The sequence below is a fragment of the Lygodium microphyllum genome, chromosome 15 (assembly GCF_053477565.2).
Source record: "Lygodium microphyllum isolate KBCC chromosome 15, Lygodium_microphyllum_v1.1.10, whole genome shotgun sequence".
In the NCBI taxonomy this organism is placed as follows: Eukaryota; Viridiplantae; Streptophyta; class Polypodiopsida; order Schizaeales; family Lygodiaceae; genus Lygodium; species Lygodium microphyllum.
The window spans coordinates 46839899-46859068 of NC_141149.1; the positions used below are offsets into that span (position 1 = coordinate 46839899).

General features: G+C 41.2%; 1 protein-coding gene and 1 pseudogene across 1 annotated transcript in view; one reads left to right on the forward strand and one right to left on the reverse strand.

The window, feature by feature from the left end:
- Positions 1 to 1063: 1063 nt before the first annotated feature.
- GALK (Mevalonate/galactokinase family protein) overlaps positions 1064 to 19170 on the reverse strand; it is a 66298-nt gene continuing 48191 nt past the window's right edge. The window contains exons 4-13 of the mRNA XM_087694137.1: positions 7210 to 7304; positions 4924 to 5006; positions 4776 to 4844; positions 4338 to 4523; positions 2193 to 2327; positions 1967 to 2101; positions 1806 to 1876; positions 1643 to 1720; positions 1417 to 1558; positions 1064 to 1294 (exon numbers count right to left, since the gene is read on the reverse strand). Of these exons, the coding sequence (XP_087550263.1) occupies positions 1151 to 1294; positions 1417 to 1558; positions 1643 to 1720; positions 1806 to 1876; positions 1967 to 2101; positions 2193 to 2327; positions 4338 to 4523; positions 4776 to 4844; positions 4924 to 5006; positions 7210 to 7304 (1138 nt within the window). The 3' untranslated portion in view covers positions 1064 to 1150. The remainder of the gene's footprint in view (positions 1295 to 1416; positions 1559 to 1642; positions 1721 to 1805; positions 1877 to 1966; positions 2102 to 2192; positions 2328 to 4337; positions 4524 to 4775; positions 4845 to 4923; positions 5007 to 7209; positions 7305 to 19170) is intronic.
- On the forward strand, positions 14151 to 15814 carry LOC148024488 (uncharacterized; annotated as a pseudogene).

Below are 19170 nucleotides of genomic sequence, written 5' to 3' on the forward strand. Positions count from 1 at the left end.
ATTTTTGTTTGGTGGATATTTGTTTGTTTGACTTGGCCCAATAGTTCATACAAAAGTGAGACTCAAAGTACAAAACCACAATCAAGGGTGTGGATGTAAAGAGTAGATGAGGGTAACTGCCCGACTAGTGTGGTAGTTGCTTGGGATCTTGTATGAGCAATGAATGCTCATAATGGTCCACTTGATGAGGTAAAAGGATACATGATGCTCAATGCATGGTTATCCATTTGGAAGAGCCGAGTTGGAGAAGTAGTCACTATGGTAGTATCATGTTTTAATTTGAATTGTACAGAAGGGGCCATGAAAATGCACATTCGATTCAAATTTTAGATTTATGGAGGGGATATAGCTATTGCCTTCAAAATTCACAAAAGGGGTAGATAAAATGGTGAAATTTTTTTAAAAAGGGGTTTTTAAAGTATCCTTTGAATGCATGTTATATAATGTGCTTCTATAAGGTGACCCCCCCGAGCTGTAATAGCATTGAACTTATTGTGATCCATGCTTAGGTCCTGAGAACCAACTATTAAAAAAGGACGTGCATGAAGCATTAACTAATTCTCACTTGATTATTGCGGTTTTTGGACACTTTTCTCGTTTTGCCCATACTGGGGATGGTTACATAAGATATTTATTGGAACAAATGCCAAGCAAAATTTGGCCTTTCCTATGTATCAACTTGCTTGAAAGATGTAGAGAGTGACAATGGTCCGTGATTGCATATTGAAGAGCATTTGGCACCTACATCTTTAGTCCACAAGTATGTGTCCCGTCAAGGAGGAATACTTGGTTTCTTATGACTACCAAGTGCCAAAGCATATAATGCACCTTTTGACAATGGATGAGAGGTTGAGGCATCAACTAATTCTCACTCGATTTTTGCAGGTTTCTGGCCACTGTATTCTCTCCTTAACTACATTATCAAATCATTGCCTATACACAAACAAGGAAGTTTAGGTAACACGTCTCTCAAACCCCCAAAAAAAGTTTTGGACAACTTATGGTGCGAACTTAACAGAAGTTGCTCTATCTACTCTGACATTACACAAAGGGAAGCAGTGTGTCAAGCAATTTATTGTGCTGCATTTATTACACAAAGCTTCTCACTGATATTTTACAATGGGTTTACAACTTTGGACCCAATCATATCTCAAGCATTAATGCCATTTTCCTTGAACAATTTATCAAGCTTAAGAATGGCAGCACCACTAGAAGGTTTTGAAGCAAATACATATAAACCCAAATCATTGCGGTTTATAAGTCCTATTTCAATGCGGGATTGATAAAAGGATTCCTGCCATGCAAACGTCATGAGTTATCAGGCTGTAATTTACTCATTAGTAACTACTGCAATATCATAATAAGAAGAAATGAAGAGGAAATATGTGGCTAAACTATTAATCGTATTTCGCAGACCTTCAATGACAAAATGAAAGATGGCACCATATTCTCTCTGACCAGAGAGACAACACATCCTCCCCATCCTGCTCCAGTCAAGCGTGCTCCAAACGCTCCATTAGCTCGGCACACACTGACTAGCTCCTCCAATTCAGGGCAACTAAAAGCAATAATGAAACTTTTAGATCAATTAAAGTAACCACAGTGGACCAACCTTAAAATATGTTAAAGAAAAATATCTTACCTGCACTCATAGAGATCACTGCAACTGGTATGGCTGGCATTCATAAGGTCACCAAGTTGCTGAAGAACTTCATCTTCACTAATGTGTCACACCAAACGTGATTACCCTCTTATACCACTGAAAAGAATATACTGCAAAAAGAGGAAAAGGAGATTGTTCTTACCTTCGATCAGTTTGGACAGCTTCCTTAAATAAATGCACTCGTCTTGCCTCCGAGTACACATGTTTGGCCCTCTATATATGTGTAAGGTATCTCATCAGATATCAACATCATGCATAAAAGGGGTTAGGAGAGTATGGCTGCTTCTCTGCTGAAAGCCAAACCTGGTAGAGCTTGAAATGTGATGCAGCAGCAAGGACAGCTAAGGATGATGCAGATTTTTCCATTATTGAATGAAGAGATTTTGACACAATTGCCTCAATCTCTGCTGCTGTATAAGGCTCCTCGTGTAGATATTTCTGAAATGGACAATTCCAATTAGATGCTTGAATCAACTCAATTGGAACTGTTAAGGCTGCAGAGCACTAATGTGGAAAGTCCATTAGCTACCTCTACAGCAACCACAGGATCAGATGAACCCTGAGTTTCCGCAAATGATATGCAAAGGCCTTCAATGTCAGATAGTGTGTTCACGCTTGCTGTAGCCTCATCTGCAGGCATCCCAAGTTTCACGGCCAGTACAATCTGCAAAATGTAGTGTGCTTAAGTGCAACAGATTGTGCTTCCACGCACAATCAATCATGCTGTACACTCCCCTCCCCCCCAAAAAAAAAGGAAAAAAAACAAAAAAGAAAAAGGAAGGCCCCTGCCCTGAACAAGAGAAATTCCATTAATAAACACATATGACAAAGACAGTAACAATTAAGTTGCTCATGACAAGTATATAAAGGCCTGTTAAGCTTTTTTTCCTGTTTTGTAAAACAGGAAAACCGGAATTTCAGGGAAGACCAGCCTAGGCCAACAGCCCAGGCCAACCCCAGCACTCAACAGTATTCTTTATACTTTGTATTTTACCTCAGGGAGATCTACTCCGAGGTGTTATTACTAGAGTTTTCTTTTCTTAAAAATAGTTGCATAGTATAAAGCAACTACAATATCATTACTCACACATCTGAAGTTGAAAGTGTGACCATGAAAACCCTCTCCTCAAGGAAACAAATACTTCCAAATTTCCTGCAAGGGAACATACTGACACTACATATGTTTGATATTTGATTATGAAATAAAGACAAATTTCTTGAACAGCTTCAATTTAGTCTGTAATAAGAACTATGGTGGTTCATAATATTGCATGTGGTTTTTGAGAGATTGCCCAGCTCCCTTCTCATTACACATTCGTGCACCTCAAGTGGCATCCTTATCATTGCCTACTAAATAACTCAGTTGTACATTTCAGTAACACACACTTTAGTTAGTTGAGATGTATGAACAGAGTCTTAGACCAAATATGTGTCACAAGACTTCTGAGTGTCTCTGAGCTTTAAGACATAAAGCAAGCAAAGGATAAAAACCCAAGCAAGCATAGCCCATATTTGACATGTCTATGTTCAGTTGCTACCAGTGAGATTCGTCCATGGCAGCCATTTCATCTCAATCTAAGGGTACATGAGATTCTAGCTCTAAATCCCTGCAGTTCAATCGATTCAAAAGTGAGTCTCAAAGCCAAGCTCAAGCGTAAAAGCACAAGAAGCCTTTGTATAAATTGTAGTAGCTAGACCCCATATAAAATTGAAATGCTTTTCTCTTTGGGTTTGGTGTATGGCATCAAAGGAAAACAAAAGCTAGGACTTTTCCCCATATTATGAATTTTGGGTCCCATAAACTAGATGAAGCTGGTTGAATTCCTATTATCCTAGGCATGTTTGTTCCCTCCCTACGGCTTAAAATACATATTATCAAGCAAAAAAATATTGGTCAAAAAGTTAGTAAAGTACCACTAAATTTAAAGCCAAAATTAAGGCCAAACTTATAAACTATATTGGCTAGCAGACTAGTCTTCAATCAATCCCTAGAGAATTTCAGTTCCTCTTCCAATCTTCTGTAATCATCGTTCGAACAATCACATTCACGAAGCAGTCTACAATGGCGCATAAACCATTCTCTTGCAAAAATGTGGTTGCTACTCTGGCATCAATTGCCATAATCTGAAACATTGAAATCTTTAGAGCTTCAAACTTGCAAACATCATTTGTAAAGTGGAGCTGTCCATTGAAAAGGAGATGGTGGCATCTTGTGAGTTTTAAATAGTCATCAAGTTTTCCCAGACCAATTATCAGATGCGTTCCCAGAACAGCTGATATGGTGACATAAATTCTACTCGTGGAGAATGCAACCACCTATCCCTTATGATGCCCTTTCTGGGATTGCCAATTCTTTTTCAAGAATGATAGGTTTGAAGCAGCCATCTGTTGTATGTAACCGTTTCTACCTTGCATGGCCGTATTCTGGAACACTTATTTTTAAAAATAAAACTTTACCATTTTCATCACATATCAAAGAAGTAGTTCAATGGCTTAAAAGATGAACAGCACTCACTCTTCACAAATTGTGGATCCAAGTCTGTCAAAAACTAGTTGCATCAAGCAAGCCAGGACAATTGTAATGAAGTAAACCCACAGCATCACATGCATACTTTAATTTCACAGCAGCACAGCGTTTTCAAGGCAAAAATACAACATAGAAGAAAAAACTTACCGCTGCTAGTCGGCATTCAACCACACGATTATTGTAGTTGGTGGCAGCTGTGACAGCTTTTTTTGATTCTGCTAAAGAGTGTGCAATAACGAATGCACCAAGACTTGGTAGAAGAACATCAGTTGCATGGATTGGATGAAAATCAATCAGGTTTGCAAATCCAGGCTTGGCCATGACAGATATTGCCTGCACATTTATATTCTACTTTAGCTTTTACTTACAGCCATAAATATGGATTGAAAACAAAAGTATGTTTCCAAGTGGAAACTTCTTATTAACTAGATTCATTGAGATATGCTTGTGTCTTGCTTCATTTCAAAATTGTTATGAAATAAAGGAACAAGATTTCCATTTCCTTGCACCTAGATGCAAGTATGGACATTATACACATGTTTACACTGCCAGAAATACACGATTTTCATTCTATTAGACAATTACCTGGTCCATTCCACCTGATTGTGTGCCAATGTGGCGCTCACATTTGCAAGTAAACTCAGCGACTTCTTTCTGTCAACATATACAAGGAACTCGTGACAGGTTTTACAAGTTAAGTTCAGATAGATGCCGATCTTCTCAGCTTTCATACCTTAGGAAAATTCAGGCCTAAAATAGCCATGATTGCAATTGCAGATGAGCAGACAAAAGCTGCTGAACTAGATAATCCAGAGCCTGCACAAGTCATTCTCAATTAGTTCGACTCATGTCACGGATTTATGAGCAGGTAATATGCACAGATGTTTCAACAATCCAAAACTTGAAACATCCCGAAGATGGAAACTGAAGCAGCTTACATATCTGAGCTTAACCTAAAGCAAGAGCCATTCAAATTTCATTACTAGTAATGCTGTTCCAAAAAGACAATCTAGTCTTCTAATCTGCTGCACCATACCATGGAGTTTTTGTACATTACATTTACTGATTATCAGGAGAGAGATGTTTTGACAGGTCAGGCCCTAAAACATCCTGCAGAAGCCTACATATACGAGCCAGCTTAACCTAGAACAAGGATCATTCAAATTTCATCACTGACAAATGCTGTTCCAGAAATCCAATCTAGTCTTCTAATCTGCTGCACCATATCGTGGTGTTTTGATACATCACATTTCCTGATTACCTGGAGAGAGATGCCATTACATGGAGTTTCTGTACATCACATTTACTAATTATCTGGAGAGAGGTGCCATTACAATGTGTAAACAAATCATCACCATCGTAGATGCTACTTGGCTTTTTCCACAATATTTAACAAAACCAAGAAAATGGTTCTGCTCATTAAAACACAGCCATACTTCACTGATTTCTAGGAATATTAGGGGATACCTTCCAACCCTCAAAGATATCCTTATTTCTGTGGCTGCTTGTGGTGGACTTGGCTTGGCTTTGACAGGATTCCAGTCCTTGATCTAGATGACAGACAGCAGAGGAAGACAACCACTGCCTTTGAGATTGTCCCTCAGCCCAAGAGGTTCACTTGCATGGCTTTGGCAGGATTCCAGTACCTTGATCTGGCTGCCAGGCAGCAGAGGAGGAAAACCACTATCTTTGGGATTATCCCTCAGCCTAAGAGGTTCAGAGGTGCGCTCTGATGGATAATGTTCAGAGGCACTTGGGAGGAGATGATATATGAGCTTGGGAACTCATTAGACCCTTAAAGGTAGATGTTTGGTCTAGACTCTATGTTGACCACAGAGGAGATGCCTTCTTAACCAGTTGGGATAAAGCAGTTTCTTCCAGAATATCCTTCCATATCTTGGTACTGTAAAGCCTTGAATAATTTCTTTTTGAGCTTCTTGTGTTGAATTCCTTACTTGAGAGCAGCCAGTCCTCATCCTACTTTCTAGTTATATATTTCTACTTTTGTTCTGTTCTATTGTCCATGGGCTCATTGCGAGGATGATTCAATAGAATTTCATTTTGTCAAAGGGAGAAAAAGATTCATGAATGATATGTGCATGAGCTCATTGCTGAGGATGAATCTATAGAAATTCACTTTGTCAAAAGGGGAAAAAAAGATTCATGAATGATACAGCGACGTCTGTATTTTAAGTGGGAACAGAAGCATCTCAAATAGAGCCACAAGAGTATAGCACACCACATATGCCAAGTATTTAGACTTCTAAAAGCTCATTCAGAGAGTCTAATTTTGAACATGCCTTGTGCAATCACATCCCAATGCACATACATCCACTTGTATTCAGAGCATATCCTACTTCATGTATATTGTCTGCAAGGGAATACTACATTCATACAAAACCATCTAAAATTCCCTTAAATATGTTAACCACATTTTAAAAACCAATTGATGTGAAAATTGGCATGAGAGTAGTAGGATTAAGTCTCACAATTGTCTTGCTGAGAGGGAAACAATTCAACCAACCCATTGGCATGCTCATTAAGGTTATCACAAAAAAGCATGGAAGAATTCAATCATAAATCCATCCCAACCAGGACCTTCTAATTCTCCCACCAATTTTGCTTTGTACAACTCACTGTCAGTAAATGTACAGTGCAGACTGATTTCTTCCGGTTCCATTAATATTAGATGAACACACCACACATGCAAAAAAAAAAAGACCACTACATGATACGTGCTTAACAGATCCTAGAAGTATCCTTACAATATAACAGATGAAGACCAGTAATTATGACTCTTAACAATTCCATAATCCATTTCTTACTTTAAGATTCTCTACTAGTAAACTGAATGTGTGAAGAACACACATAGAGATGGTGCTGGAATTACAGAAGAAGAAAGTGAAAAAAGAAATGGAATGGGGGGTTACTGTGCAGGTTATTTTATTAATGGCAAGTGGGAAGCATTCAAAATAGACACTTATATATATACAGGCATACAAGGCGTTGAAATAAAAACCTGTTGGCACGGTGCCATCGACCAACACATCAAGTCCTGCAAGTGACTCAGCTTGTAATCCCTTTTGTGCAATATACTCATAAAGCCCTTTATATCTGTGGAACAAACCCAGCAAATTAAAGAAAATCTCACCCCTTCATCCTTGAGAGTTTATTTATGCACCATTATCTAATTCTCAAAATTAGACAGTGGTTATATGATCTTAAATTTTCCATTTCTTTACATTGATAACCTGTCTGTCTCACATCTAGAATGTTGTGCATTGAGTGGATACCTTTTAGTAATAATTTAGAGCAAGAAACTCTCTGCTTTTCTCGGATATCAACACACAGCAATTTGCCTCCACATTAAAACACTTTTCTTTTGCCATCAAAATCGATACTTAAACCACAATCACATGTACAATAGGCCTTATGGCCAGCAAGTAAACCCCATGTGCATAACATCGGTGAATTTCAAATTGAACCTGTGATTTTTTCTCTTTTTGTTTGGTTGCACCACAGAGCCCTGGGTGTGTTGTTTGTGTGTGTTTGTGTGTGTGTGTGTGTGTTTGTTGTGGTGGTAGTTTTGTGTTGTTTCTGAAGTGCCACCTTGATAGAAGACTAATAGTAACTGCTGTTATGCACACAAATTAGGGTTTTAAGAAATTCCGACAGTAGAAAAGTGGGCAAAAGCTGTCTCAAATCACCTCCCAGCCTAAATATTATTTTAATGATTGTGCTTTCATCCTTGGTAAGTTAATGCTTGCCTGCCGCATCACCAACTTACTTGGCCTTATCCACCTTATCACACACATCTAGCCTTCGCCTGTCTCACATGAATAACTTATGTGTCCATAATAGTCATGTCCCTTGAACTCCGTAAGTGTTTGGGTGTCCCACAATAGGGATATCACAACAAGTATCCAGCATTGTATTTGCTCATCTTTCCTCTACATTTGTAGACTATATAACCACACACATTTAGTGACCTACTAGGGAGGCTAGCCTGCTTGTTATATCAGATACTACAGGGATAACGTAGATGACAAGATCAGTAGGCAGTGAGAAGCAAGAGAGGAGTAGGGGCTACATGGCTAGAAATTGATGCAATGACCGCACAGGAGTGGCTTGCTCCCCCTCACATAGAGTTTCTCAAGATGGGTCTCAGTCATAGGCAGCCCAATTTGCACCCCAATGCACATAGCAGGAGTGGTCATCAATGTTTCCCACCCCCCCCACCAAAAACACCGTCATCGAGCAGGAGGGTGGTAGGCTATAATAAATTGCTGAAACACAAGACCAGAGAAAGGGAAAGAAAGAACACAATACAGATGAGAACTCAAATGTATGCTTGGGAAATGGAATCCATATATCAGACACGAGACTGTCGCATACAACAGTGAGTCACTAGCTACGTGGGCACTGGCACCGGCTCCTCTCTCCACGGGACCTTCAGGTGGTGAACTGAACTAACTGAGGAGGAGGAGCCCAGAATATATATAGGCATGAATAATGCCATAAAATATGTCAAGTCAGCCAGCATTTAATGTTGGTCGACTGGCAGCAATAAATGCTACATAATATTAATGCCTAAAATAACTACATAAAGTGCCCAGCCATAATGCATGCTCAGTCTCACACATGAGCTAACATACTCTGCTAACACCCTCTCTCAGATCATGGGTGATCTGATACAATACAATGGTACAATGAGAATGAATCAAAAACCGTACAACATAGAACCACCAAGTAGAACCATGGATACCCAAGCAGTGGGTGATCAAGCCACCACCAAGGTGCCTCGGAGATAACCTGATGTCGATGTCGATCGTACCAACTCCTGAAGATAGAGAAGATCATAGCAACTCTCAATGTCTATCAACAATGCCACTGATGTAGCACACATGACCATCCTGTCACCAATGCCACAACGCATAAATGACCATGAATTCCCCTCCTTTGGCTAGGCCACCAAAGTGTCCCCTCATATGAGCTCCAAATGAAAGCCACATGCTCTCTGTCAAAGAACCAACCCATCATGAACCTCGATGTCAATCCCAGCTCTAGGATTGGAACCTGCCAGACTTCGGTCGATGCGTTGGGGATGTCCCTCTCTGGATCCTGTGCAGCTATATAGAAATATAGATGAGGCACGGCTGCTCCATCTCACCACCCTCTTACACTCCCTCTCTCGCACTGGAGAGTCGTGAGGGATGACCTCATCACCACCACTAGAAAGCAGTTGAAGAAGGGGCCACCAAGCCCTTCCCATAATCTGAAGAAGAGAATCCCTTCCATGCCGTGGACTTCGCCTTGGCCGAAGAATCTAAATCGGAATCTGAGGTAGATGATGACTCGTCGAAGGAGTCCGCATCTTGCTTCGTCTTCTGCTCCTTTTTCTTCTTGGAAGCCGCTAACTCTTTGCAGTCCTTCCCCAAGTGGCCCTTCTTGCCACAGTGATAACACTGGGCCTTCGACTTTTTCATCTTCGAACACCTCTCTAAAGCTGCAAGAGCCTCATCTGAACCTCCATAATGTGACGGAAGCCGCCCCTGTAATCGTAAAGTTGCCTCATGCTCAAGTAGCATCGAGGACATATGAAGAAAGCTGACAGGATTCGTAGATGTTTGTGCCCGTAAAGCATTCGCCACTCCATCAAACTCCTGAGGAAGCTTGTAGAGTACGGTACCAACAAGATGTGCCTCTGATAGGGCAAACTGCATAGTGCGAAGCTGGTCCTGGATTGGGGTAATTGGATCGTATCTTTGGTTTCAAACTTCAGTTGCTGGAGTTGGCAATAGAGAGTAATAGCCCTCATGATGGAAGGAGCCTCGTACATCAACTGCAACTTCAACCATACGTTTGAAGCTGTCTTGGAGAAGGTGATTGCCAGTAGGACTTCTTTGGAAATACACCGAAGTAAGGCCGAGTAAACACAGGCATCATCCGAATCCCATGTAAGCATTGCTTCCTCATGGTTGTCTTCATCAAAATTAGCTAGAACACAAGGCCATTGAGGATGTGCAATAGCTCCGTCAACCACCTACCATAACCGCTTCTGGATAACCCAAGCCTTCATCACCGCACTCCACATGTAATAATTAGGTCCATGGAGCTTGTCATTAGTGGATGTGCATGGAGGAGCCATTTGTAGAGGATTTAGAAGAGGAGTACAGAAAAGAAGGTATTTGGAGAGGGAACACAGCCAAAACACGAGCACAGACTGCAAAAAACAAGAGTTTCACATACAATATAATCCAAAATTTGACCAAAAGAAGACAAAAGTTGCTGCAAAAAATCAACAAATCAGTCAAAAACTACCAAAAACAGCAAAAACGGTCTGAAAGTACAATCGCCCAGCCAGGAAGGAGTAAAGAACGCCAAAACGCAGGCTGAGTACTGCCACAAATAGGCTGAAAAACTGTCACAACAGCCTCAAAACCGATAACGCAGGCAGCAGAGGAGCTGTAGACAGCAGGCGATGGCAAATCTATAGAAAACACAGATAAAACAAGTCGCCTGTATGGAGCAACAGTCACCTAATCAGCAAGTGAAAACAGTCTTAAAATTAGCAAGAAAACACAACAAGAGTATAAATCCTGAAATTTGATACCATGTTAGAAGTGGTGCAGCAATGGAAGCGTAAACATAAGCTATAATAAACTGTTGAAACACAAGACAAGAGAGAAAGGGAAAGAAAGAACACAATACAGATGAGAACTCAGATGTATACTCGAGAAATGGAATCCATATATCAGACACGAGACTGTCGCATACAACAGTGAGTCACTAACTACATGGGCACTGGTACCGGCTCCTCTCTCCATGGGACCTCCAGGTGGTGAACTGAACTAACTAAGGAGGAGGAGCCCAAAATATATATAGGCATGAATAATGCCATAAAATATGTCAAGTCACCCAGCATTTAATGTTGGCCAACTGGCAGTAATAAATGCCATAATAGCATAAAATGCTACACAATAAAAATGCCTAAAATAACTGCATAAAGTGCCCAGCCATAATACACGCTCATACTCACACATGAGCTGACATACTCTGTTAACACAAGGGTGCAGTCACATGTACAAGTAAATATATACACGGGAAGTGTAGCAGAAGGCCTTTACATCCAACAACCTCCCACTTAAAGGTCCTGAGCAAACACTCCCACTAGTCGAATGCAATGCTCATGTTGAACCTTTGCAAGACTCTTAGTGAGAACATCTACAGGGTTATCTTGTGTTTTGATCTTAGTCGGTGAGACTAGACCATCATCCAGAACCTATCTAAGAAAGTGATACTGCACATCAATATGTTTGGTACGTACATGAAACATGGCATTCTTGGCCAGGCATATAGCACATTGGCTATCACATCCAAGTACAGGTGTTTTGGTGGGCAACTCAAAATCCTTGACCAAACAACCAAGCCTTCTTTCGAAGCTTCAATGGCTGAAATATATTCAGCCTCAGTGGTAGAAAGTGCTAATATCATTTGCAATCTAGAGCACCAAGAAATTGCCCCACTAGTCAAGGTAAATATGTACCCACTAGTAGAATTGCGAGTATGCAAGTCACCTGCCATGTCTGCATCACAATCAGGGTTGTTAGGTACAAAAGGTACGATACGGTATGATACGATAAAATACGGTACTAATTGCTACCTTGTGATTTTATAAGATACGGTACGATATTAGTACCAAAAAAAAAAAAACTTGGTTATTTTGGATTATAGATAATAGAACACATGTTTAGAGCTAAAATAGCAATGTCACTTGAGTTAATAGGATAAATGCATGAGGGTAGCAGGGTAAAACCTAATGCACAACACACGTAACGCGCTACAAGAATATAGATGGGAGTATATATGTAATACATCATACAACAAAGTGTAGGGTGGATGAACAAAGAGGCTCTTCATTCTTTTGCGCGTGCGCGCGTGTGAGAGAGAGGGGGGGGGGGGGGTTGGGGAGGGGGGGAATGCTCTTGGAATTGCATATTCATCTTGGAAGTTGGGAGAGTGAGAGTGAGAGACTTGAAACTATGATAATAAACATACGGCTTAGGAGTTGGAAGATATTGTGTGGTCTAGTCTTCATAGGCCAAAAATAGCCTGTTTTTGGGTATGAATTGGTACAGATACGTACCGTACAGTACAATACAAACAGTACGGAATGAACTAGTCTGTACATAGTATGAATGCAACTATGATCACAATATTCTTGCAGATCTAACGTACCCCTTCCATAGCAAATACATTTTCTTTGTGTGCCCTTAAGGTACCGGAAGATGTATTTCACTGCCTCCCAATGTACTTTGCCAAGATTTGACATAAACCTACTCACAACTCCCACTGTATGAGCAATGTCAGGTCTAGTGGCAACCATAGCATACATGAGCAGGGTTGCACTCGTACGTCGAACGGACAGGTTCGTACCATACGAACCGTACGGTACGTATCCGTACTGTTTCGTACGATATTTTAAGCATGTTTTGGCCACGTATCCTGTGGGACAAGGCGAGCTATCCAGGGAGTTTCCGCGCGAAACGGGTTGGGGAAAAAGGCACAAACTGAGCACAATTGATCATTTGCGACACACACACGTGACACGTCACACACTCTTGCAAGTCTTGACTCTCTCCTCAACCTTCGCTCTTGTCTCCAAGTCTCCAAGGCTGCATCAAGCTCCCATCCCCTCCAAGCATCCTCTTCCTCTCTCCTCTTCCCCTCTTCTCTTGAGTCTTCCTCCCATCCTCTCCCTTTTCAAAGTTCGTTCTTCTTCCAAATTTCCAAGTTTTCCCGATTCTCTCCCTCTTCAAGGCTCAAGCATCATCTCACTCTCTCCTCTTCCCCCCATCCCCTCCCTCTTCAAGCATCACCGCCGATCGGAGTGACAAGTCTCGACTCTTTCCTCTTCATCAGGCCTCCGGCCTCGCCTCGGCACCATGACACGCGAGAAGCATGACACCTTCAACTTGCACGCCATCCATGTGGAGAGGGACACAAAGAAGTCCAACTCCCACAATTGGATATGCAAGTATTGTAGGAAGAGCTACACAAGTGGTGCAACCCGGCTTCTCCAACATCTTTCCAAGACGGAGGGGCAAGTCGCTCCGTGCAAGTCGATCCCTCAACACATTGCGGACGAGATTCTCGCCAAGATGAGAGGGATCCACTAGAGAAAGAGGTGGCGGATCTACGGCGGTGGCATCTACACCTATGCCTACTCATGAGGAAGCCTCAAATGCAGGCCTATCTTCGACCGATGCGGGTAAGGCCTCCACCATTGGTAGTGCCGACTCCACATCCGCTTTAGGCTCCAACATTGGCAAAAGGCAAAGGTTAGAGGCTCATGCGGTACCAGAGAGGCAATCCTCTCTCTCTCAAGCTCCCGGTCATACACGTGGATCAACGACAAGCCGATGTTGAGATTGCATGCACGGTGATCGAGTGCAATCTTGCATTCAACATCCTAAAGCATGAGCAATGGAAGAAGATGGTGAGAACCATCGCCAATGTGGGCCCATGTGAAGGATGGAGTGGCATCTCATACAATGATATGAGGACGAAGAAGATTGATGAAGAGAAGGAGAGGATTGATAAAGCCCTTGATCCTATTCAGGTCGCATGGACAAAATACGGTTGCTCCATTCTCACCGATGGATGGAGTGATTGTAAGAAACGGGGAATCATCAACATACTCGTTTCATGTCCATTTGGCACATTTTTTGTGGGCCATAGACACCAGCAAGAGGGGAAGAAAAATGACCGGCCCATTCATCTACCGCCACATTCGGCAAGCTATCATTGAGGTACACATTGTCTTTTTAAAGTTGCTTTCATTATTCATGAATCATAATTAGAATTTTCAAGTCGTGATTCATGATTCATCTCTCCCCAAAGCTTTTATAATTTGTGCCATGTATGATATGCTTGCAGGTGGGCCCGTTGAATGTGGTGCACGTTGCGAGCGACAATGCATCCAATTGTCGGCGCATGGGTTGTTTGCTTGAGACCGACTTTCCTTCGATCGTGTAGACTCCATGTGCAAGTCATTGTTTGGACTTGCTCATGGAGGACATCGGGAAGCTAAAATGGGTGAAGAGGTGGTATACAAGGCTACATCTGTTGTCACCTTCTTCACGGTGAAGATGAAGGTGCTTGTGATGTATCGCGAGCATAGCAAACTTAAGTTGAAGAAGCCTTCTTCAACTCGGTTTGCTTATATGTGGTTATTGTTGGAGCGGCTTTATGAGGTGCGGTCGCCCTACGCCAAACAGTGGTGTCCACCCTATGGAATGAGTGGGATGAGCATGAGACAGAGAAGGCGAAAGCCATGCAGCGGCTATGCCTTGATGAGCAGTTTTGGCAAAAAGCCCGTACCATTGTGATTGTCGTGACTCCCTTTTATAGGGTGTTACGCATGACTGATTGCGAGGGGTCTACCATGGGCCTTCTCATTCACTTCTTCAGAGCGGCATTGGTGGAGGTACGGGCTTGCACGATGATCACAAATTCTCAGCGTGCATACATCATAGAGATAGCAGAGAGAAGATGGGCATAGATGCATAGGCCCATATATGGTTTTGCAGCATTGGTGCATCCGGCCTACAAGTCACCGGCGATCATGAATGACAGAGAGCTCCGATCAGATCAACTTGCATATTTGACTCGTGTGGTCTCCATAGATGACCACAACACAATCCTAGAGGAGCTTGGATGCTATGCAGATCAGAGAGGACATGTGGCATTTTCTTCTCCCACTTGTTGGAGAAGGGAGTCACTTGTAAAGCCTCTATTTTGGTGGCAAAATTTTGGATATGCGCTGGAGACTCTTCAGCCCTTGGCCATGAGAGTCCTTATGCAGGATTGCTCTTCAGGTGTATGTGAGAGAAACTAGAGTGCCTATTCTCTCATTCACACGAAGATTCGCAATCGTCTTAGCACACGACAATTAGAGCGGCTAGTCTATTGCCGCACTAACTTGCGCATGATGAAGGCCATGATGAGTATGGATAGTCCAAAGTAGGTAAACACCTAACCATAAAATGATAAGTCAAGTTTAATTTTTCAATTTGTTGGTTTCAACTTGTTACAACTTACTTTATAGTATTATACTCAACAATTTAGTATTTATAATCTATTATCTTATGTGCATTGTGTAGGTGAATGTTGATACATTCAAGTTGACGAGCGACACTCTTGTGAGTGTACATCAGGAGGTCGATGAGGAGGAGCAAATCTTTGCAGAGCTCTATAGAGAACTCATAGCAACAGACACCCGTGACACTCGTAGTCGGCGTGCTCATGGGCGAGGAGTTCGAGTTGCCAGCAGGGGCATGGTCATTCGACACCCTCTGAGATCGATGAGGGGTGGTTCAGGTGGTTTGCAGACATATATGAGGCGGGGCTCTAGTAGCTCTCGTCCAGTTCCTGATGATGACATTTCCCCCTTGCCTACACTTAGACTGTCATTGCCTAGGGAGCCATCATTTGATGATGATGGTAACCTTATCAGTGAGGATGAGTATGAGAGTGCCTCATCATTCGATGACCAGGAGTCATCTTCAAACTCTCTCGATGAGCACGATGATGATGATGATGATGATAGTGATGCCTCATGAGTCATCCTAGACTCTAGGTCTCAACTCTCTCAAGTCTCACCTTTTTGTATCTACTTATTTAGTACTATCACTGATGATTGTATCTAGTTTCACTCATTGATGATTGTATGATGTATCCAGTACACTGTACCATTTGGCGTTGCCCACATGTTTGCTGCTCACATGTGATTGCGAGGGCTTTTTAACTCATGTATTCAGCATATTTTGTAATGGCACTACTAGTTTCACTTTAAACATGTGTTCTATAATTTATAGTTTTTAAAAAAATGAAGTTAATTTTTTTCCGTACTAATATCGTACCGTACCTTATAAAATCTTAAGGTACCATTTAGTACCATATTTTATCGTATCATACCATATCGTACTTTTCGTACCTGACAACTATGTATATGAGTAATCCACAAGTTGAAGCATAAGGAAGACCCTTCATAGAGCTAGCTGCCTTTTCATCTTTTGGGCAATCTACTTTGCTAAGCTTAAGGTATAGTGGTAATGGAACACCAAGTGGCTTAGTATTTGCCATAGAAGATGATCAAGTACTTTGCTGATGTACTTTTCTTGTGAGAGAAATAAGAGTTGCTACTCTCTATCTCTCGTCACACATATGCCCAAAATGTGTTCAACTACATTCAAGTCCTTCATGGAAAAGGCTAAATTCAGCTGTCTTTTAGTGCATTAACCTGGCTCTTATGCTTACTAGCAATAAGCATATCATCCACATAAAGCACAAGGATAATAAGGCTTCCATCATCAGTCTTCTTTGTATATAAGCAATGATCTGCATTGCTTCTTTTAAACCCATGTGAGAGCACGAAGGCATCAAATTTCTTATACCATTGTCTAGGAGCCTCTTTTAAACCATACAAGCTTCTCTTAAGCCTGCACACCAAATGCTCCTTTCTTGGCATAGCAAAGCCCTTTGGTTGTTTCATGTACAACTCTTCTTCTAAATCACCATGAAGGAACACAATTCTAACATCCATCTGATCAAGCTCAAGATCCATAGATGCTACAATAGCAAACAATACCCGAAGAGTGGCCATTTTGACAACACGTGAAGAGACTTCCTAAAGGTCAATTCCCTCTTTCTGTGTATAACCCTTGGCCACAAGCCTAGCTTTGTATTTGGGTTTGCGATCCACACACTTGATTTTATAGACCCATTTGTTAGGAATAGCTTTCCTAACTTTGGGCAATGGAATCAAATCCCAAGTATCATTCTAATACAATGACTTCATTTCTTCCTGCATAGCAAGCTCTCACTTTTTTTTAACTCACATGATAATGCCTCTTTATATGTGAGAGGCTCACCATTATCTATGAGTAAAATGTAGTCCAAAGAGGGATCAAACCTCTCTATGGGTCTCCTAACATGTGTAGACCTTCTCACCCAATGATCTGTATTATAAGGCAATGGATCTACATCTAAAGGAACGTCAATGATGTCATTATTTGGCTACTGAACTGCATTTTCAAGTTGCTGTATTACATTTTCAAGCTGTTGTAATTCATTTTCAGCATGCTGATTTTGTTGCCCAAGTTGATTTTCAGCATTCCTTTGCTACCCATTTTCATTTGGCTCAATAATGACACGCTGATTATCAAAACCGGCAACTAAATTTTCAGTGCTGATGGCTGTTCAAGTGGTGAATCATGCTGAAATTTCACTATTTTTTTATCTAAATCACTAGATGTGGCATTTTTCAGCAACTTTGATTCATTAAATACCACATCTTGGTTGCGTAGTACCTTTTTCATGCTTGGAACTCAAACTCTATAACCCATTTCACCTTCATCTCCATAACCCATGAAGTTGCCTCTGAAGGATTTCATGTCAAGTTTGGTTCTGCTATCAATAGGTACATGTACATAGCATTCGCAGCCAAAGACCCTTAAGTGATCATATGAAGCAAGTTTGCCAGACCAAACCTCTTCAAAGATGCCACTTTCAAGTGCACGAAGTGGAGATCGGTTGCAAATATGCACCCCGGTTTAAGTACCTCTCCCCAAAACGATTACGGGAGATTAGCTATGGACAACATGCACCGAATCTTCTCACATAAAGTGTGATTCATTCGGTCAACCGCATCATTAAATGACGGATTAAAAGGGGTTGTAAGCTCCCATTTAATCCCATTCACATCACAAAATTTATTGAATTCTTTAGATACATATTCTCCCCCATTGTCTGTTCTTATGCATTTTAGTTTCAAACCCTTTTGGGTACTAACAAATGCATAAAACCTTTTAAAGACGTCCAATGCCTAACTTTTTTTCTTAAGCAAGCAAACCCATAGCTTTTTTCTAGAGTGGTCATTAATAAAAGACACAAAATAATGGAAACCACTATGAGTTTTTATTGGCATGGTACATACATCAGAATGGACTAAATCCAAAATACATGCCTTCCTAGAGGATCCATGAGTGTATGAACTCTTTACATGTTTTCCCAAAACACAGTCATCACAAAAGTCAAGCTTTGAGTTTTTCACATCAACTCTTTCAAGTGAAGAAAGTGCCTGTAAACCTTTTTGGCTCATGTACCCAAGACGCTTGTGCCATAGCTCCATGTGTGACTGCACTTCTACAATTACAACAAACTTTCCAAGAAGTGCCTTATAGTAAAGATAATATAGAGTTGCCTTTTTACCACCTCTAGTGATAAGCATGGATCCTTTCTACATCTTCCACATTCCACCACCAAAGGTAGTGAAGTAACCCCTGTTGTCTAACTGCCCAACAGAAAGCAAGCTCTTCTTAGTGCCAGATACATACCTAACATCATGAAGAATCAATTCCTTAGCCATTTTCAAGAGCCAAGGGTATGGTGCCCACTCCTTCAATATCACATGTATGGTTATTCCCTAGGTAGACTTTCCCAAGGTTACCTGGCTATATAAGAAGAAAAACAAAGATGGAGTTACATGAAATGAAGCACCACTGTCAACAATCCACGATTGTGACAAACCATCATGAGTAGACAACAAGGCATCTATCGCATCCCTTTTAGTAATATGCATGTCTTCCACTATCATAGCGTGTGGATTTGAAGATGCAACTAATAAATCAGCATCTTTATTTTATTCTATTTCCTCAATAACAACATTAGATACCACATTTTCCTTCTCTGTTTCTTTAGGGTTAGAGTTGTCATCCTTCTCATTAATTCTACCTTTTACATCAACCTACTTCTTGCGTTCTTGCTCCCTTTTATAGTACTTGCAATAGGGCTTTTTATGCCCCTTACATCCACACTAATATCAAGTAATATCTTGTTTTTTATAAAACATTGAGAATGCATACTATGGAGAATCACTGATGAGCAAATAGACAATTATAATGAGGCAGAAGCATTG